This window comes from Phalacrocorax aristotelis, chromosome 18 (genome assembly GCF_949628215.1).
Source record: "Phalacrocorax aristotelis chromosome 18, bGulAri2.1, whole genome shotgun sequence".
Lineage (NCBI taxonomy): Eukaryota > Metazoa > Chordata > Aves > Suliformes > Phalacrocoracidae > Phalacrocorax > Phalacrocorax aristotelis.
Genome location: NC_134293.1, coordinates 49,160 through 71,026, shown reverse-complemented (window position 1 = coordinate 71,026; position 21,867 = coordinate 49,160). Strand labels below are relative to the sequence as shown.

The window sequence follows — 21,867 nt, the reverse complement described above, 5'->3', positions numbered from 1 at the left end:
GTAACTAAAATAACAGGAATGGCCAGACGACAGCCAAAGCACGAGTTTGAAGCTCAGAATGACAGGAGGCACATACCTAATATATTACAATAATACTAGTGGGAATTCAGATCTTAGGTAGTATATAAAGAGTGAAGAGACTTGTGCTGTATGATGTTACCTCACAGAACATCCAGTTATTCCTTAGATTTATTATTCAGGCAAAATTTCATGATCCTTAAACAGCAAGAGCTTTGCCTGACTGAATTTAATTCCTAGTGCTCCCAGCTGAAGGTAAGAAACATGGACTGCATCAGAACCCACAAAAACCTGTAACTCCAAAAACATTTTTTGCCTTTTCTCTCTGACTGAGATTGCTGGTTATGAGGGGTAAGTTACAAGGACAATTCTCTAGGAATGAGAAATATGGGAAGACATTGGGAGAAATAACAAGGACTGGAAGTTGATACTGTCATCCTTTCTCTCCTCTTGCAGCTTAACAGTAGTCCTAAAAGTCTGGAAAAATGACAGCCCCAGATGACAGTACTGTTCGTGACTGATTTACAAGAAGGAACAGCTGAAATGATGTACTTGGCCCACTGAGCCAAGCTGAGAACTTGAAGCTAATATAGTACAGGATTTTACACAGTAAAATCCCATAATCAGTTGACAACAGGAGGAAAACATGAAAACAGACAAGAATCAGATCAAATGTTGACTTTGTTCAAGATGAAATTAAAGTGAAGGCAAGAGAGCAGTGTATTTCACAGGGAAAGAAAAGAAGAAATCAGACCTGAAAAATTAAGCATAATTTGTGGAGAAAAATCAAAAGCAAAAATACTTTGTATTTATCATCACAGCACTTATGACCTCTAGAACACTTAGTAAAATGGGATGTAATGGAGATACTGTAAATTCATTCTGGAGAAGGCGAGCAAAATACTGGGAAATGCTGTCCCTGACACAGAGAAATGATTTTGGCTAACTAAGCTGAAATATTCTATGCAGTTATTCAAATCTTCCATAATAAACACTGTAAGATGAGAGAAAACACAGGTCGTCCAATACATGTAAGGTGCCAGTAAAATGTGAAAATTAAGAGGATTTTATTGACTGATATCTTCTTCTTGAAAACTCACTGAAATGTACAAACTGGACATTCAGTAACTGATTTGTACATTCTGTATGTTACACTGATTTTTGTAGCCACTTTAAAGAGAGAGTATTAATTTCACTTACAAGATGTTCACATCATTGCAGACACCAAAAGTGTTGATATATTCTAGCCTAAAAGTGAAACTAAAATAGAACTGGACATAATGGTACACTGCTTTATGCCAATCCTATTGCCTTAACATGCGCCAGTTTCACACATCAATTCGTTAAGTCCCTACTGTACAGTTAGTGAAACACCTGACCAAGCATATGTCTGAAGTCATGACTGCTTATTAAATTAAACCCCTTTTCCTAGACTTCCAAGTTATTTGTAGAGATAAAAGTATTTAACTGAACTTGATTCCCTGCAGAATGTTCAAACAACCACATCCTGTCAGTATCATTTTGAAAACCATAGGTCATATTCCACAAAATTAATTTCAGGTGTAGATACCCACACAGATGTGCTATTAGTTTCAACAAGCTTCAGAGTCTGTGCACAACAGAATGCCCTATTCTCTGTCCATGAGCTATCACCTGACAAACAGGATTACTCTCAATTAATGACTGCCTATCTGTAAATTTAGAGCTACCTCCTGGTTTCAGGCTTGCTAGAACAGCTAGGTGTGTTTCAGAGCTGCCTGAGGGCTTCAGAGCTTCTAATTTCAGAACTCCCACATTTATTTTTTTAAAATCTGCAGTCATTATAATGCTACACAAATGCCACAGCAACCGTAATGCTCCATTCTGTTGCTGATACTGAACACTGGGCATTGTCTATATAGCAGAAGATATTAAATACTGTATGCCATACTGAACTTGAGGAGCTGTCTCACAGAGGAACTCATATATGTCTTTGTACTTGTTTTCAATTAACCAACCTTTTAATTACAGTCCTGTATTTCTTTTTTTCCTGGTTCAATCCTAAGAGCAAAAGGTCATTAGATTCTGAAGAAAAGAGGTCTCTTTTATAAGCTCAATACAGTACTTTTATATTTCAGACTATGATATACAATGTATACCATAAATTAATTTAAGACAAATACTTGTCACTTTATCTATGTAGGCACAAGTAAATCAGTGACTTTACTGAAGTGGAGAAATCTTCAATGGTATCATGATTCTGGACTCCATTTCCTGAATAAGGGGCACTGAAAAAAATTGAGACAGGGTTTAATTTCACTAACAGATATCATTAGCAGTTCTGCACACTCAGTTTGAACAGGTATTACTCTCTTAAAATTACTCTCCTAGCTAGTGCGTGCCAAGACATCAGTAACCACCAACATTCCTGTAACTGATCATAGTAGTTTTGAGAAGTGATTTTTTAATCGCAATCTGTCTGCTCCTTTGAAAACAAGTATTTCTATTCCTGTTCAACACAATGAAAGTTACCTTACATTTTTCTGGCGTACTTCCTTTGAAATGCACCCTATGGAACCAAAATCTGACATGCTTGGCATACTTTTGTGAGTTTTGTTTTGAAAGTTATCTTTGATCTCAAAGACCTCCTGGCTTCTAGTTCCAAAGTCTAAATTCCCTTTTCAAAGAAATGCATTTAACAAGGCTCCTGTATTTAATGAAATGTCAGAGGTAATAATTTAACATAAAGATAAATTTCACTATTGGGTCCCTAAATTTTTTGACACAACCGTAAGCTTTTACACAAACCTGTTCTTCTACAGATGTGCTTGTATAAAAATTTACCTTTAACGTAGCAATTAGGCAACTTTTCCAAGTTTGTACAATCAATTGCAAAATTCACTTTACAGCTTACTGAAATGTCCCTCCTTCCCCTTATAGTAGAAAATCCGATACACAGACATACACACACCAGAGATGCAAAACTTTTTATCATTGTGCAATGTACTGAAGACAAAAAATGATGGCACGCACAAAAGTCTACATTCCAATGAAGTTAATAGGTTACCTGTGTAATAGACTAGTTCATCCCAGCCAGGTTTATGCCATGCAGCATTCCTTATATCTTCTCTGGTTTGGAGATCTTTGTAAGCTGGTGAGGTAAAACAAGCACAAAGCTTAGAAGTAAATCCTTTTCCTTCTACACAATAATAGCTCCCTTAAAAGTATTCCAGTGAGTAATTAGGAGACTGCAAACATCGGGAAGGAAAAAGTCAGAAATTCTTCTCCACAAAAAGGAAAAGCTCCCAAACCAACGCAAGCAGAAGGAACTGGGGAAGAGAAAGTCTTAGACACAGGTAAGACAGATAATGCAACAGAGTGTAGTTCTACATGAGTGGTGTCAGGTTTCTAATGCTGGAATATAATATTCTGAGTTGTCGAGATATGAAGATAACACTGCACATTTTCTAAAATAAGTATTAGACAATGAGCTTCTTCAAGTTGAGACAATCCTAACGTGAAAAGCTAAGCATTTGTAAAGACTGACACACAGAGTAAGCCAAAACACCATGATGTAAATAAATGCTTGACTTTCAGTTTTGTAGGTGTGGTATATGTGATGCTTGAAACTAAACTGTAAAAACCAGACTTCAGCATGAATAGGATGGAGAAAAGAGACAGCAGGACATGGCCTGTCATGCTTATGTTACTGAAAGCAAACAAGTAGTCCCTTATAAGAGAGGGCCATGGGAAATCACTGATGGAAACAGAACAAAACATGAAATGTTCTCTTCTGCTTGCTTGTTTGAAGAATAAAGCTACCTACATAAAAACTGAGAAAATCAGCACTGCTGATGTAAAACAAAAAAAGCCTTTTAAGACATTCCTTTTGCCTTTTGTAAAAACCTTGACTGCTGGGTGAAGTCAACAGTCTGTTAGGGGCTGACTCAGTGAGAAAAAAGCAGAGAACACAAATTTACCCCAAAGGTGATGGACCATATACAGCTGTCCAATTTGTGAGAAAAATCCTCCAACTGCTTCATTATTATCTTGTCGGAAACGAATTGCACGAGCCCTGCAGAAGAGCAAAGCAGCCATTAAAAACAGCAGATCTGGGTACGAAATAAGAGATAATTGAAAGGAAAGCAGAGTTGAAAGGAAGCTGAGATGTTAGACAGTATTTGCAGTACTCTTCAGCAATTAAAGATATGAAAAAAAATCTGCAATACACTGATTTTCAGCACCAGGTAATTAAAATATGCCTATGTATCTTGTCAGAATGAGTTAAAATTGGAGGCCTACAGTTTCACCAGAGCATGCATTAATCATTCTTCAACATCAGAGTGAATATAAAGATAACTGCTGGAACAGTGAAATGTGGCAGGCCATTTTTATAGCAGGTTCTTCTAAAACTAAAACCTTGAGTTTCAGTCATATTGTCTTTGCCACACTCATTTACCACAGATTTTGTAGTAGTGGAATACAACCTTTTTATTTACATAGACCTTTGCTACACAGCTGTCCTATGCAACACTCCATGATTTGTTGTGTAAATAAGATCAATACTTTTCTTAACTATAAATCTGTTGCATCTTCGGTAACAGACTGGCTACCAGTATAGATATGCCTATTTTATAAAAATTCTAAATTCAATTGACTTTATTCAAATTACTGTAATTAAAGAAATTATATCAATGACAATGATATGTCTAAAAATCCACGTCCTCACCTTTGTCAAAATAATGGAAACTACTCCAAAATGTTTAACTATCAACGATTAGAATTGCAAGGACAGTCAATGTAAATTGAAATAAACTTACACTGGTTTTAAAAAAGACAAAATCAGACACAAATACTCAACAGAAGACTGTATCAAATGCTTTTAACCTAAATATTAAAATACAAATGTGCTGCTCAATAGCTTTTCAAGGAGCAACTTGACTTTTAAAGATTAAAAGAGCCACGACGGCCCATTTAAACTAAAAGTAAGTCACCTGCTAGCGGTCTTGTGAAAGTTGTGAAAGACCAGCATAGTCTCGAGGACTCAACCACCACCATTCACTAAGTGCTTTCTACTGAAAATAAATGGTTTCTGCTATATTACAGCAAACTAAAAGGGTTATGTGAAGGAAAGCCAAACCGCAATGTTGTTTGCATGTGGAATTCCTCTTTTGTTCCTCAAAGGATAAATTAAGGGTCAAAGAACTATCTTACAAGTTGCATAAGTACCGAAGCAGGCCATTAACGTGGTGACTGAAATGCTTTGGTACCATTCTGCCACCTCCACTTCATGATTTTTGAACATATATCTCTCACACAGGAGAATGCAAGCGCTAAAGCAATACTTACCAGTAATTTCCCCACTCAATCATTGTTCCGGGCTACAAAAACAAAACAGACCATTAAAGCTGTAGTTTAAAGTAACTTAGAATACTTAAGATGGCTGTCACAACTTTTACATATGGAAAACACTATGTATTAACAAAATCACCTCCTTCAAGTGATAAGCATATTATAATCATCTGCAATTACTCCGTTTACTTACTGTATTAGTTCTTGAACATTTGCCTGAATTTTCCTTCATATGAAAACACAGGGGTTTCAGCCCTCTAGATATTAGTATCTTGTTGGAGCCTGTGTTCATTTTGGACCCCACACTTTCAGAGCAAGTGACTTGGACAACAGCCTTGATAAGAACCAAATTTTTAAAGATGAGGTCTGTTTTCCATCTACATTGTATAAATGTGCTTTGAACATTTTACGACAGTACAGAATTTAAAACATAAAAAGAAAAATTTAAACTTACTCTAAGTTGGTAGGATCTCAGTTCATAAATATTAGGCCCCTCTCTGGGAACAGGTTCATTCCAGAAACTAAACTCCAACAATAACTGGTTCTTGCGCGAGAGAAGCATGTTACCTCTTTCTTTGCGAAACTCTGTGAATTCCTAAAATACAATGTGATCACTGTCAAACTGTGTATTATGTTTCAACAACAAAGAGCAGTACCATAGAGTGGCTTAGATTTTTTTTTAATGCTATCTTGGAGTTTTGGGACATTGAAGTCCTTTAAATTGTAAAGGCATCTAAATTCCCCCAGCATATCTGAAAATTTCAAATGGCACGTTTACACAGCACTAAGTATAAGTGTTTCATAAAGTATTCAGGTATTAAACCCTAGTATTCTGAATATGAGAATAAACCCTCTTCCAAAGAGATTTCTAAGTTTGTACAGGAAACGATAAGGCATTGAAGTAAAAGTGGGTATCCAAATGTGCAGTTTTTTGCTCTGACTATTCTTTGTTCTCTTCTGAGTAAAATAAACAATTCTAACAAAATCAATGCATTTTACCTTATTTTGACGGAGTTTACTCATGACCTCATTGAGAGCTGGATAACCTCCCTCGTATCTCCACAGATGAACTGAAACAGAAAAAAGGAAGCTTTTTCAGGGATGTCACAGACCAGTGCTAAATTTTATGGAATATCACTGTATAAAATGTTCTTCATATCACAGAATTATACAAAAATAGAAATCAGATAACAAGTTTAACAACAGATTTTCATTAAAGCACTACACATTTGAACATTTTAAGAATAATGATATCTGCTTTTTGAAAAGGGTTCTCTTAGAAAACTTTGCAATCTACTCTGAAGACAGCAGGGAAATTTCTGAAACGACTTTTTGTTGCCTTGCTAGTTAAGATGTGATGACTTTACATGACTGTAGCTGAAACTGAGATTCAATTTAAGAGGATGACTTAGTTCCAAAAATGTGGTTTATACCAATTTCATCCAAGAGCAATACAGGGGTAGACTTTTTAATTCAGTAAATTACTCAAGCACAAAGGGCAACATGTTTTCTTTAGGACACGAGAAATAAATGATGCAAATGTTAATTTTGAGGTAAACACATTACAAAAAGCAGAAGGCATCTGAACATGCTAGAACTGTTATATTTGCTAGGGTCTTCCCCATAAAAACAATTTCAGAACAGGTATCTACATTTGAGTTTTTTCACAGCATTCTCTCTTTAATAACTCATAACAAATCCCTTAATAAATCATAACAAGATTTTTTTACAAGCACTTTAATATAGCAAGGCAATGATATTTCACCTCAAAGAGTCACAGAAGCTATTTTCTCTCCTCTAAAGCACTCCTGTGCTTTTTCCAGGAGAGCGAACTGGAGACTAATGTAAGGCACTTCACTATGATAGCAGGTTCATCCAATGTGCCTGCTTCTGCTGTCTTACTTGGAGGGCAAATTTGATATATCCACTTAATATCAACGCAGCCTGGGGACCGGTACTGAACAAGTCAAAACCCCATAATGTGCTTTATTACACTGCTAGAACTGTTGCAATATTTTCATGGCAGGCTATGGATGCAATTACAGATACAGTCTGTGTTAGCACATTACAAAGCAACGAATGAGACTTGGCTAAGATATCCTCATTTCAATTGTCTTCATTCCCCAATCTCCCTTTGACTTTTAGAATTGTTTCTCAGACATTGTTTGGTTTATCTACTGTTATTTCTTCACATTTGTTCAGTGTCAATATTGCAATATGCTGTGATGCAGGAAAAATTAATGAGTACATGAGTATATTTCTCAATAATGAAGCAAAGACATTAATACTAGCATAGCTCTAACAATGGAGCTACATAACAAACTACACAACAAATATCAGTACACTACTCTGTATTCGTGGCTCTCCATTCCTTAAATCTCCCAGAGCCTAGGAAATTTCTGAGGTTTTCTCTCTACGCTAGGCTCTTTATAGTTACCTCTGTAGCAGCTCTTCAGTAATTTCTAGTTCCAATGTATTTTCAATCTGCATTGTTAGGCAGCATCATTATATACACACGAACTGAAATGTTTTTACTTTCCTCTAGTAAAGACCTAGCTTACTGTTGAGTTTACAATGCAATAATTTTTCAGATGGTGTGAATCATTTGCATTTTATTATCATACAGCAATTACAGTATGGAAGTCTGAGTAAAGCTTTTATACTGGCCAATGCAAGATAAACTCTGTCTTTGTAAGTCTTTGCCTTTACCCTAAATATTCAGGAACATGATCTGTGCCCGCAAAATATTACAGGACCACATTTTACAAGCATTTCCCAAAACTGCTAATCTAACCACCTGGAAAACATGAAAGTGTATTAACAACAGGACACATTTTAGGAATTTATGCTTTACTGTCAAACTCAACTAGACAAAAAGCAAGCACTGTAAATGTTAATATAACTACTGGCATTTGATGCATACACCCCTTCACTGTATAAACTGCTAAAGGTTTACTGTCAACACAGATGATTTAAAGAGAAGAAACCTGCCAAGCACACGTTTCACTTGTATGGCTTTACATTCTGTTGTACTTCTATCTCCTACCAGCCTGATCTTGCTCTCCGTACCACGTGTTCCAAGTCCCCACCAGTGCACATGGGTAGAGTTTTTCTTCATGAATCTTTGGCAGCACCTCTTGACTTGAAAACAAGGAATACAGACACTATGTTGCATTTCCTTCAGGAAGGCTACAGTTGATATGTATAATAAATCACCACACTTTTATCATTATGGTATGAAAATTCACAAGCTCTACTTTTCAGAAGAGAACGCTGAAATACAAAAATCTCCTACACAGGGGAAAGACAACTACAACAATACGAAAGAGTAAGGTAAGTGTCACCATTTCTTAGACTGTATGCCAAATACACAGCATGGTAGAATTATTTCAATGCAATAAATTATGTCTATCACCTAAAAGGTTGTCTAATACATTAGGAAAATAATGCAGCCTAACTACATCGGTGATTTGCTTTAGGAAAACTTTTCTTTATCAAGGGAGGTAGAGTACACAAAAATAGGAAAGGACAGTCTTCTATATCAGTTACAATGCTATTCTGTTAATCTGAATGAACAAAACCAAATATTTTGGTAGATCAAATGATGACTGTACTTCATAGTATGCAGCCTTATTGCTTTCTATCATTTCAGAAAGTGGTCTTAGTTTGAGACAACTTACCCATTAAAGCATACAGTGAAACTGCCTTAAAAATGCCTCCAACACAAAATTTTTGCTTGATTATTTCCAGCATTTCAAACATTTTTTCAAACTTTAAAACCAGCCTATGTTAACATTAGGAAATTAGGTTTTACCAGTTTCTGACTTGCTTAAGACAGCTTTCATTGCATTGACTTTGATGAATAAGTCAATTAGTCTGGCTGAACTTTGCCTTTTAGTATTTTTCCCTGAATAACTACCACTGTTACTCAGTTTGGCTCACAGGCAATAGGTCTCTGCACAATATCAAATAATATGGACTGGGCTGGTCTTAGGCTGAGAGTCTTTAGATATAAGTTTTCCTCTTGATTCTGCCACTGACTTTCCAGGCAACCTCAAGCAAATCTCATTGTCAATTTGTACCTCAAGATTTCTCACTACACAGTGTAAATAATATGATAGGATGACTCTCCAAGGATGTTTTCAAGGATGTTTCACCATCAGTTTGTTTTTGCAAACCATAACGAGATCCTAGAAATGCAGCCTTAAACACGAATGCTGAATTATTAGAATAACCCTAAAATATATTTTCTTGCAAATTGTAGGAAAAAATGGCCACCACCATCTTTTTCCTTTTAAAAAATAACTGTTCCTAATTCTTCAGAAGGGATCCTTAATCACAGTGATTCGTGAAGTCCCCTCATAATTGTCTTCATTACATTATTTCTTTATTAATACATGATGACTAATCCTTATTCTGATTTGATACAGAATAAGGAATTAACCTGCACATCTTTAATTTAGAGAGAGGAGGGAGGGATGTTTATAGAGGCTTAGGCTTTTTTATTACTCCATTCTTAAGTTTTCTCCTTTCCTGGAATACTTAAATTTGCTTTGGTTTGGAAAGAATAAATCTAACCACACATACTTCATCTGATTCCTGTCAGCAGTTTCTTCCTTTGCTATTGTCTCTTTCCTTGAAAATAAAAGCCTCTGCTTTCACACAACATTTAGGTAGCTCAAGAGATAACACGGAGAAGTGGTTCCCTGTCTTGCAAAATTGCACATATTTATATTAAGCTTTTAATTAGAAAGCTGGTTGAATGCTAATTGTGCTTCTCTGTGTATTTATTTTTTTAACAAAAAAGCTACAAATACCTTATGATTGAATGATATTCTAGTGGATTTCTATGTCTGTGTAGCAAGGAAAACATTTTTAGGTTATCTAGCCCCATTTCAAAGCTGAACACATGAAGGCACAGAGATGACCTACTCACTCATGGCTGTACAGCCAATCAATAACAGCATTAAGGACATAAACTGGGAGTTGTGAACTCCTTCCTCACCCTCCAGCACATCCTGTGTTCTCACCTATACACCACACTTAAAAAATTGGTTGCAGTAAGGTATCATTATGCTAAGAATGTTTTATTTAACTGACAAGATGATCACTGTCAGTGAGAAGGCACTGCTGTTTCAAAATATGTGAGGCCCACTACGTTTCCAAGTTTAAACATACAGGTCTTGAAAAGGCAGTTATTCTGGCTCCACATGAGTGTTTATGTAGGCAGAACAGGATTAGTACTTCTGCAATTTTGTCCTTAAATAGTAAATTTAAAATGTTACTGATTCATACATTTTGTAAAGCTATAACTTTTTGAAAACCCTCAGAGCACCGCTCCCTTTGGAGGATATCACCCCAATGCAAAGATCCTATTCAAGGATTTGCATAGCTCTTTAAGAGTAAATCTCAGTAATATTACTTTTGTAGAAGGATATAGATGAGTGGAGTGAAAGTCAACCCCTGGGTTTTTAAAATCTCCTCAAAGTTATACTTCAATTTAATACTGGTGTGTAGTTTTACTTACCAGCAATCTCCCTTGCCTTCCTGTAGGCAGACAATAACCACCCTCAACACATTCCTACATGGCAACTGGAGGGGGACATGCTAGCATACCAGAACTACTTGCACGGACTAGCAACTGTAGGACAACTAAGGGAAGGGGGAGAGCTGTTCCAACAGATGTCACCAATGTTTTCACAAAAGGCACCATCTGAAATTGCAGCTTAGGAAAATGACACCTCCAAGAGGGAAGGCAGGGAGTGAACTGAGCAAGAGTATCTTTTGCCATTTCCCTCCAAGAACAAAATTATCTATTTACCATCATACCCTCTAAGTAAAAGCAGAATTTTTCCACCTCCCCTCTAAATAATTATGGTATTTGCCAATTTTCAGAACAGCTTCTGATCAAATCAACATATGTAAAATGTGAAAACATAATACGCACACTTACCAAAGCTTGTTGTAGGCATCTAGACACTCTGGTTTTACATTGTGAACTGAAACAACAACATTACATGAGAAATGCAGGAACAGAATAAAGAAAGGTTAATGTTAAATATGAAAATATCACTCACTCTGTAGTTTATACAGACTGCTGGTCTCTCTTTTGGCTAGGAGGTTGGAGTGAGCATCTTTCCTTGGATCGACTTTGCGAACAAATAGCGATTTTAACCAACTGTCTTCACGAGGTCTGCTAGCTGAAGATACCAGCCCCCTACATATTAACAAGTACATTATACTGTCACTGAGCATGTCTAGAAAATGCCTGCAACGCACGGAAGATAGGCACAAGCAAGTTTAATGCAAACAGTATCGTAACACACAGTTACATACACATCGGTTACTAAAACTTTCCATTGAGCCACTTCCGAGCAAGTTAAAGGTAGTTCCTTCCCCACTGAGATTTACCCTTTCACAAACCAAACAGAGCTGAACTGTTAATCATACACTGTCCACTTTTATTCTTTGTGCATACAGCAAGGAATGGGTGGATGGCTGCTTTTGCTGCCTCTTTACCTTCTTTTTAATCAAGTGTCTTTGCTCAAGAAGGCTGGGTCTGTCTTGATGTAGACAGACGAATGAAAAAGAGCAAAAAGACAGTGTGCATAAGGAAAAATTTGTGCAGTGTAAATAGAAAAGTAGCAACCATATGTCCCTATGTTGCTTAAATATAGCTCTAAAAAGGAAAAGTTAAATAGCACATTTTTCAAGATTAAAAACATAATGATCGTCTAATTTGGGAAAAATTGCGAGTGGCAGGAAACAACCAACCTGCAAATATTTCAATTCCAAATTCTGGCAATGTACTATGTAAGGTTGCAGATCCCCATTCTTTGTACAACACTCACAATTTCCCTTTCTTTGAAACAGAATAATTTCACTGTCTTTTTAAAATCTGATCTTTATGCAGTTTCTGCAAGTACTCTTCCAAAATAATACCACTTCTCTTTACAGCACAGAATACACAAAAAATTTAAATTGGTAACTGTGCTCTTTCTAAATGACATGTTAAAGGAATTATTCTTTTTTCCAGCTGACAGAAGATGCCTCAATCACCAAAAACTGTGCAGAAGGACAAGAAAGCCAGTGTATTTAACCAGTTCTCTACAATGTAGGACAGGGGACCCCAAGCTCAAATGCTTTTCTTTCTTTCTCACAAGAAGCACTTCCTTTAATATGCCTGTTTTTGATATGGGGTTTCTGCTGAGATACTGCAATATTTCTCTGACATACAAAAATGTAGTGCTACAGCTGGAAATTTAAACCTTTTCCTGCCTCAGAAGTCAACTTTTCACCTTTAATTACTGACTAGGAGATCCAGAAGATCGCTATCAATCTTCAGCTATAAAGCTGTCTTCCAGATATCAGATGTTTGTGACAATCATTTAAGGAAAAAAATAGGGAAAGAAAAGCTCAACTTCCTTCAGGAAAAATACCTTCATGAACATGCTTGCTGCATTACACAAAAGTAGTTCACACCAGCAGGGTTTTTCAACAATCAATCTTTTAGTCCCAATGTCTGAAAATAACATAATGAACTGGTTCACCCTGTGGAAGCAGGATGGAGCAAAGGAAAAGTATTTAATAGCAAAGAAACAATAACAACCAGAAGAACAACTGCAGCTGAGATGACCTTCAATGTTAAGAAGTAATTGGTAAATGCCTTATTGGTCTATTTATTGAAAATGGTGCCACCTTTGGCCACAGCCAAACACACAAACGTGTTACTGTGCTGAAAGCTAAACAGCTACTCCTGAGTGCAAGCATTTAAAAGGGCATTCCATGACAAGGCTGTTGCTAGAATAGAGGGTGCACCGCTGCCTGGAGTAGACGTATCTCTGATCTCAGCTGGAAGAGGCAAGGCACAGGTGACTGCAGTTGTGTTGTCACATCTACATCAGATGCCACAAGAACACAAGCTGTCCCAGATGATAGGGGGTAAACCCCACCTAATAAATACAAGTTGTTTTAAAAAGCTCCCTTAAAGTAAGCACTAACACTCACTGGACTGCAAACAGGGCTCTGGGAAACAGAACTCATTCCCAGTCCTGCAGTGCTCGTTTTTGCAGCTCAGATCTGTAATATTGCCATTTCTTCCCCTTTATAAAATGGAGTTAGCAAACTAGTATTTAAAACAGTCTGCTATGAGTATTATTGTTTGCAGCAAACTTTGAAGATGAAAGAGACAAACAATCACGTTGCTTTTTTGCGAACCAGCTTCAGCAGCAGCAAGAGTAAGCTGGAGTTACAGGGTTAATACCAAAAAGCAAATTACTTTGATATGAGGAGAGCCTCATGACTGCACCTAAAACTGGAGGTATTTTTAATTTTCAATACAATGAAATGAGTAATACTTTACTTTTATGTAAAACCTTCTACCCAGCAATTGTAAAGCTCCTCATGAGCAATGACTAACAAATGACTATCCATCTAAATATACACTTTACGTTACAATAAAGAATGTTAACAGCTGAAGTTTATTAGAACAGAGAGTCAGTGCACCCAACCTGAGATGCTATGGCCTTATTTTTAATCCATATCCTCAGAGAAGTCCTACGCTACTGGTGTCATTTTAGACACCCACAAATCAAGAAGCCCTGAACTGATTACTGGTTCGCTTGCACAGGCAATACGCATCCAAGATTAGCTCTTGAAGAGTAGGGACTAAATTCATGTCTTTGGACTGCCAGCTGTGAGCATCAACCACAAATTAGTTCAAAACTAACCTGTCATCCAGAAGATCTACTTTTAACTAACTTCTCAGCATTATGCCCCACAATAGTATAATACCTGTTCCAAGTACAACAGATATTGTTCCAAAACGCAAATACCACTAACAAAAATGTGAATATACACATAGAATGAATGCAGACACGCTATATGGAATTACCATGACGCTTCACAATTTTTTATTTTCTGGGGACAGTACTAATTAAAGAGAGCTTTCATGCAATCTTTTTAGGCACTGCTTGACTTTGCTAGCAAGTTCTTAACCTACAAATATTATTTAGCTTTCTTGCTACAAAGATCGGGCTGTGAAAACAGAAGAATAATACTGAATAGCTTGCTTAGATTAAAAACAATGGTGAAAACACTTCTATCCCACTTAGCTTCTGCTTTAGCACAAAATATAAACTGGGTGGGATGTATCAGGTCAAATATTTAGATTTTGTAGCAACCCATATCTGCCTGCAAGAGAAAGAAAAAAAACTTGTCTATAACTGACAGTTTTTGATCTGTGGTATAAACAAAGTTTATTTGAAACAAAAAAAAAACCAAAACATGCACATAAAATCGCAGAACATATGCTCTTCCACAACTCTCCCCACTCCTGTTTTAAACAGCTGCTTGCAGTGATGCCATTAGTCTTGCACAGGGACTACTGCCCATTCTGAGGCTTGAGACAGCAGCTCTCCCTGTTTCAAAGGAATGGAGGAAAAAATGTGGTAGATCCATCCCAGCTTGGGCACCTCCATGTCTCCAACACTCAGGGAGCATGTCTGCTTCCTACACCCAAGGTGCATGCATGCACATCTGTGCCCTGAGAGCTGTGCATGTGTGTGCACCCAACCAAGAGGTATACATGTGTCTGACCCTTCACACGTCAGACATGCAGGCATGCAAATGTCTGCACCCCAAAACTTGATAGGTGTGTTTGTGCATGTGCCCTGACACCTGGGGGTTGCGTGCATGTGCACACATATGCCAGCTTCTAAGGGAAATATGAACACATGTGCCCTAATACTCAAGGGGTGCACGCAGGCTTGGGTCCGTGTGTAGCTGTGCATCATGAAGGCAGGAAGATGGTGGTGTGCACAGTCATGCACCCTGACACTGAGGCAAATACAGATGTTGGGTAAGGGTGCAACCTGGCACCATGAGTGCGGAGCAGTTGTGTGTCCTGACAGCAAGGGGTGTTGCTGACTGCAGCCACGCACCCCAACACCAGAGGACATGAGATGCAGGATGGCCGTGCACGCTGTTGTTTGGTGGAGTTGCGACGCAGAGTAGCTGTACACCCCGATCTTGGAGGGATATCTGGGTGCAGAGCATCCACAAAACCCAACACCAGGAATACGTGTGTGCAGGGTGGCTGCGCACCCCGAAACCCGGCGATACGTAGCCGTGGTGTGCCTGTGCACCCTCTTGCCTGCAGGGGTGGGGTGTCCGTGCAGCCTAAGCCCGGGGGATAGGCAGCAGGGGATGGCGGGCACCCCGTCCCCGGCGGGGCTGGGCAGAGGTGCGGCGCGGCCACATCCCCACCCAGGGGCGGACTTGGGGGAGGGAGGGGAAGGGGCTGGCCTTGGGGCCCATGACCTTGAAGAACACCCCGAGCGGGTCGCACTCCCCGCCCCACGGGAGGGCCGCGGGCCCGGCCCGTCAGCTGCCCCGGCGAGAGGGACGCCATTTCCAGTCAGGCAAGGGGAGGAGGGGTGTCTACGCGGCGGGCGAGGGGAGGCGCGGGCGGCGTCGGCTGCGTCTCTAGCCTCCCTCGGTGGCCCTCTCCCGCCCGCCTCTCCCCCTCAGGGCTCACCTGAGGGTCAGGCCGCCGCCGGGCGGGAGGCGCGGCACGGCGCTGGCTCCTGCCAGGCTCCGCCGCAGCAGCACTCGCGCCGCCATCTTGCTCCGGCCGCCTCCCCGCTGGGCCCGGGGCGGGGGGGCGCTGAGCGCTGCAGCGCTGCCGTCGGACGCGAGGGGCGCACCGCCGCCAAAGGGGTGGGTGGCTGCGGGGAAGGCACAGGTGCGCATGCGCAGGACCCCCCCCCCGCTTTTTGGGGTGACCCCAACCCTGCCTTCGGGTCTCGCCTGAAAAACATGTCAGAGCAAATCCAGGCGTTTTTTGAAGAAACTGGTTTCTTATTCCCCAAATAAATTTTTCACCCACGCATAGCTGAAATGCTTACTTCACACTGTTCCAGCTACTATAGTATTTAACCTGGCTAAACTCACAGTCTGTGCTAGCATCAGATCCTTAAATAACTTCAGACTAAGGCTAATAGTTAAAGGAGAGTTCTAAAACCCACCAGCCAATAAACATACAAACCTAGTTAATGCACAAGCCTTGTCTTTCTACACAGCACATACAAAGTTTATATCATTTTGCTATGCATTTTCCATTGCCATTTTATAATTCTTATACCCGCAAGTCAGTTTTTAATCAATTTTTATACCAGTAAGTCAGAGGCTAGCACATGCAATGTGCTTCAACATCAGTAAAGTACAAGGTTCATGGTGCCTCATTAAAAAAAGGTTTGACCTACAACTGCCATCATTCTTTTAAAAACAAGTTACACTTCAGACTATGTACATTTAATCACATTTTGATCTGACAGCATGTTGAGTTCTCAAGCAACCCTCAGAGAGCCTACCGTAAACTGGAAAAAAACCCTGACAACCTTCTGTGATGAATCTTAGAAAAAAGAAACACTTTCACAGCTCCTCAAAAATCACAGGAAATACAGGAAAGATTTACTTCCCTGATTAGATGTTGACATAATTCATTAATGAAACAGGAAATGTTCCTATTTCTTATAAACGTATGTCTAGTTATTAGAACACTCATACCCTAAGTACTGAAGGTCAAGTTCCTTTACTGCCTGCTTGGATATAGCTTAAGCGTATTCCCTACAGCCCAGGGCCACATTCTAGGCCTGGATCTGATTTCTCTCAATCTCTGCTAGGGATGAAGTTTCACACTTTACACTCGCTCAGGCAGAAGTCAGAGCGCAGGTTTCCTTCCACTTCAGTGAGGGCCTTTAACCAGCCAGCTACAGTTACTAAACTGCTTCAACTATATCAACCGGAATAATCTACAGCCATATGTTTAAGACACTTCCTCAAAGTCAGAGACCATGTTCACATTACTGATTTACACAGAGACATCTGAATCAAGGTGTCTTGACATCCCAGCTTATTGATCTGACATGTAGGACAGTACTTGAGAACTAGCATTCAAAGAACAGTATTTTTGGTTTGAAGCACTGAAGAAAATTTAAGTTTCTACTTGTTTCTGGCCCAAATAATGAATTTAATTGGACTTTGTTAGCAGTTTGCAGGCAGCTGAAACTATTTTGGTGCAGGTGAAGGAAGTTGAAGTGCAAATGATTTACACCACCACCAAGGGAGAACACAACTGATAGCTATTAGTATGAGCTGGCCCAGTGTCTTAAAGATATTTTGGGTCAGAGGAACTCTACTCAGATACACCTTGTTTAGCTTCTGATCTTAAACCAAGACCAATGACATAGGTAGACGCTTGAAAAAGGATTTCTCATAGCTTTAATATAATACACTGCACTCCTCACAGGGACATGGAATGCTGTCCCCACAAACATTGGCTTTTGAGGCAGATGCCCCTTTAGATCTGAATGGAAAGTCAGCAACACAAGGCTGCTGTAACAGCTGCATACTCTTAGTTTGCTTTAAGTCTTCTGAGACAGGACACAAGATCCCCAGAGCTGTAGCAGGATAATGTGATCTTTAATAATTAACTACTATGGCCTTCTAGTTTCATACTAAAGTATGCAGCAAATCAGTACCTGTATCTCTCCCAAAATGTGTTGTTTCAATTAAGTTTCTCAATGAGACTAAGTCTAGCCATCTTTACTTCTACTTTCTTGGCTTTGTATTCTTATCAGCTTCTACTTCCTGCTGGCAGTTCAAAGAGATCCACCTCTCCCAGAATAAAATACTTCCTTTGGACAGGTTACAAAAGCAACCATGCTAGCTACCCAAAGTTTTTATTCTCACCTTATTGCCATTATAAAGGTAAGTGGCTGTGTTTTTGTTAGAGATTTTGAAAGTTAGAAGATACTATAACATGGTATGAGTGATTGTAAAAGGAAATAAGGACACATGCAGGTAGCTGGTTTTAAAATTCTACACTTCCTTTCAAAAGGTTTAATAGCATTATCTTAAGTAATCCTACAAACCACAAAAGCCTGTCTGAAATACAGAACAATCAAATAATATGACGACTCTCCCAAACATACATAGTTACATTCTTGTCTTTCTCAATACAAAAGAGTCATTTCAAGTTGGCAGCTAGCTTTTGAAACTGTCAAGGCTTGGGACAAAACTACATGCAAAAAAATGAAGTGTTAACACTAAACTCACATTTTCTCTGTATTTTCATTTAAAGATTTGAGATGCCTATCAATCTGTAACATCTGTTCTTATATGCAACTATATTTACTATTATGTATTTTCACTACAGATTTCACTGAAACATTTAACAGCAGGGCCCTAAACGTCCCTGACAGAAACAAGCTGAAAAGCCCTCTGTTAAATATTTTCCCCACTATTTGTCTGTTGAACAAACTTTAAGTTCCTGAAGCTTTTCACTTAGATAGGTAGTATCTGCCTCTGTCAGACTTTCCGAATCTGACAGATTTTCAAGGAATCTGGTTCCCGCACAGGGCTTTCCTGTTATTGGATCTATGACATTTCCAACCTTGAAAACAATTTCAGCCAGTTCGTGTTTCACATGTTTGCTCCTCCGCTCAGGCAAAGCTTTCAGAAGAACAATGTCTCCAACCACACACTGCTGCAATGGATCATGGGCAAAATAGGTTTTTCGTTTGTTAAAGAACTGTAGAAAGAAAAAAGGAAACCTTGACATTAGATTTCAAAATCAAGCAATTGGCAAATATAGAGTTAATATAAAACAAACTAAATTTCATGAAGGAGACGTCTTTTTTAGTGAGATCCAGTTTGGATCACGACAAGAAATGCAACAGCACACTCTACTGTTGTCCAAAGAAATCACAGCACTACACTTCCCTGACAATCTCTGGTCAGGATGTTATTGCTAACCAATCCAGTAGAAAAGGCGATGAGGAAGAAAAAGCCAAGTACAAAAAGCTGTTTATAGTGAACATGTTATTTTTGCCTGTATCCACAAGCTCTTCACTTAACATAGATTCCCATTCCTAGCATCACCACTTTGCACTAGCCACTGTGCTCTCTAGTTCTGCTTTGTTAGCCTTTCCCCTCCTTAGGATGCCTCACATCAACACTGCTTCAGCAAGAGAGCTGCCTTGGCTCTTCCAAGCTGAATGACTTTCCTGTGCAGCCCATGCTTCAAGAACTGATATTAATTCTTATTCATCCTAATATGGCTAAAGTTCATCAGCCCTGAAATCAGTATTTGGAAGTTTGTAATTTGAGAGTTCTCTTGCTCAATTTTTTTTCATATACAAATTCAGTATTTATTCTTATTGGAATGGCAGAATTCAGAGTCTTTCTTTAAAGGAAGAAATTAACAGGTTTTTCTACTGGATAAAGTATTGGACTGGGATCCACAAGACCCATTATGTAATCCTGTATCTACCTTAACCTTCTGGTCACCAAAGGCAAGTTATTCCACCTATATGTACCATTGTTTCCCTATCTAAAAATGGATAAAATACTAATTTTAACCTCCCTGTTTGAAATGCATTGACAAGGAGTGATAAATACAAAGCTTTCATAGAACATCACAGTACAGATTCAAATACTAAGAATGTTTACAATTATGCATACAGAAAAACTGCTACAAAATTTATTGTAAAAGTGGCTCATACATCAAGTTTCCAAAACAAAGCATACTCCAAATCAATATGAAAAATTAAATTTAAAGTGTGAAACACAAAAACTTACCTTCTCAGGTGAGATCAAACGAAGTGCATTTACAAAACACTTTGAAGAAATACATTTAGCAGATAATCTATACAGAATTATCCTCACAATACATCCTTGGCATCATCCCCACAGCCAAATCATTATGCAAGTTCCTTAAGGAAGGAGTTAGCATTGTAAAGAGCTATCAAAAGTTCTAAGAATAAAATCAATAAAACATTCCTCCACACAGTACAAAAATCACCATGCAAGACAAGTTGTTAACCAGCTTTTACCTTTAGTAAGTAAGGATCTAGCACAAGTCTTGTCACTCGTACTTTGGCAGTTTTCTGCATTTTGGTTCCTATTACTTTCCCTACTATCCATTTTGCATGGACAGCTCCACGTGGTACAGACATTGTTTAGTTATGGTCATCCAGTGCCTGGCAACAAGCAAGCAGACATGTTATTTAAAAACAATAACCAGTTTCTGATCAATACCAAAATAATTATTTCCATTTCAGACTAACAGCTTAATTAGGTCATTTTTTGGAAAAACAGAGTAGATGCAAGCAGTTCAAAACTCCATATATTGCACGATCTCAGCCTTGTTTTACAGTATAAGAAAGGATATGAACATGTCTCCATTACCAGGGGAAGTTACTTCAGGATGGCAGTAAAAATGGACATAACAGCATGAGGATAAGACCTTATCCCACAAGGGCCACAAAATTCCTTTGAATCATACCAGTTGTTACATACACAACATAGGGATGTTTAGCTGTGGAAATTATTACAAATTTAATTCCTATACCAGCAGCTTTTTTTGCTGGAATAGTTAATCAGGTCTGTATATAACCAGAGTTAACTCAAACAGGGAGCAGCCTATAACTTCTGGTCAGAAAGTAATTTGCTTCCATGCATCTCATTATTAGCTGAGCTGACGAAACCTAAGAAAGGTAATAAGGTTTTCAAAGCATAAGTGACATATCAGGGACTTGTCTGACCTATAGTAAGTGCAAACACTTTTGAGTTAGTTCTTTCCTATAATTATACTCTATTACCCTATTTGTTTTGTTTAAATAGGAAGAGCTTTCTATACCACCCTTGCAAGAGCCACAGGCAAAATATATAGCTAAACATTAAAAGACTTGAACCAACATTAAAACTGATGAAAACTAATGACCTTTTTCTCTCTCTCACCCAGCTATGTACTCCTAAGCACAACCAACACCTGTTGAATTCTCCATCTATTTGTTTTGTAACACTGAATCATGCTTGCTTTGATGCTGCAACACATCAAAAGAAAATTTTAGGGATACAGAGCCACATCCATAGGATTAAATAATTCAAGCAGCAATTCTCCGGGTTGTTTTTACTATCCTTGACCTAACTGTGACCCACAGGCCTGGAAGACAGAGTCAGTGTGAGATGCCATCCTGTAAAGAGAGGCTAACCACCAACAAGCACACAGGGCCCAGGCCAGGGAGAGGCAAACGTGTGCAAAGTGATTAACACCCGCAAAGCACTACGGAGCTATCAAGAAGACAGGAACTAGATAGCCAGGCTAGGTGTACCTCATACGGAAGAAAGCAAAAGAGGAAGCTCAAATACATTTGGAGCCTTCTCCCCCCACCCCGGACCTCCACAGCCTTTTGCACCGGACCAGCTTCAGCAACCACCCTGCCAGCAGAGCTGAGAGGAAGGCCCTGTCCCACACGCGCTAAACCTCGGCTCAGCGCCTCGGCCACCTCCCAGAGAACAGCTTCTCGTCGCCCGAACCCACCGCAATGCCCCTCACCGCCAGCTCCACTACCGCCGCGCCTCAGGGGCCTTAAAGAAACGGGGCCGGAAAGGGCGGAGCCCAAGTCGGAAGAGCCGCGCGGCAGCGGGGCGGAGCCAGCGGCGGGGAAGGGT

The 21,867-nt window shown here is 39.1% G+C and overlaps 2 protein-coding genes across 3 annotated transcripts; both read right to left on the bottom strand.

The window, feature by feature from the left end:
• Positions 1–1,068: 1,068 nt before the first annotated feature.
• NIPSNAP2 (nipsnap homolog 2) lies at positions 1,069–16,153 on the bottom strand. Its single transcript, XM_075113076.1, has 10 exons — positions 15,887–16,153; positions 11,427–11,566; positions 11,303–11,348; positions 8,396–8,490; positions 6,349–6,419; positions 5,804–5,944; positions 5,347–5,378; positions 3,978–4,072; positions 3,065–3,148; positions 1,069–2,285 (listed from the first exon to the last, which is right to left on the bottom strand). Exons 1-10 carry the CDS (start codon positions 16,099–16,101, stop codon positions 2,221–2,223), a joined length of 984 nt encoding a protein of 327 aa, XP_074969177.1. The 5' UTR covers positions 16,102–16,153; the 3' UTR covers positions 1,069–2,220.
• Positions 16,154–18,221: 2,068 nt separating this feature from the next.
• Positions 18,222–21,823, bottom strand: MRPS17 (mitochondrial ribosomal protein S17). 2 transcript variants are annotated; one of them, XM_075113081.1, is made up of 3 exons: positions 21,752–21,823; positions 20,247–20,393; positions 18,222–18,943 (listed from the first exon to the last, which is right to left on the bottom strand). In XM_075113081.1, exons 2-3 carry the CDS (start codon positions 20,367–20,369, stop codon positions 18,653–18,655), a joined length of 414 nt encoding a protein of 137 aa, XP_074969182.1. In that variant the 5' UTR covers positions 20,370–20,393; positions 21,752–21,823; the 3' UTR covers positions 18,222–18,652. The 2 variants fall into 2 exon arrangements, with proteins under 2 accessions (XP_074969182.1, XP_074969180.1); XM_075113079.1 differs by having other exon boundaries at positions 21,737–21,814.
• Between the last annotated feature and the right edge of the window lie 44 nt (positions 21,824–21,867).

Bases quoted from the DNA above. Each gene is read 5' to 3' on its own strand.
- NIPSNAP2 (XM_075113076.1), bottom strand. From the start codon at position 16,101: ATGCGCACCTGTGCCTTCCCCGCAGCCACCCACCCCTTTGGCGGCGGT. The intron at 11,567-15,886 runs GTGAGCCCTGAG...GTTAATATGTAG, and splicing joins GGCGGCGGCCTGACCCTCAG to GGGGCTGGTATCTTCAGCTA. The intron at 5,379-5,803 runs GTAAGTTTAAAT...TTGTTTTTGTAG, and splicing joins TGAGATCCTACCAACTTAGA to CCCGGAACAATGATTGAGTG.
- MRPS17 (XM_075113081.1), bottom strand. From the start codon at position 20,369: ATGTCTGTACCACGTGGAGCTGTCCATGCAAAATGGATAGTAGGGAAA. The intron at 18,944-20,246 runs GTAAAAGCTGGT...TTCTTTCTACAG, and splicing joins TAGATCCTTACTTACTAAAG to TTCTTTAACAAACGAAAAAC.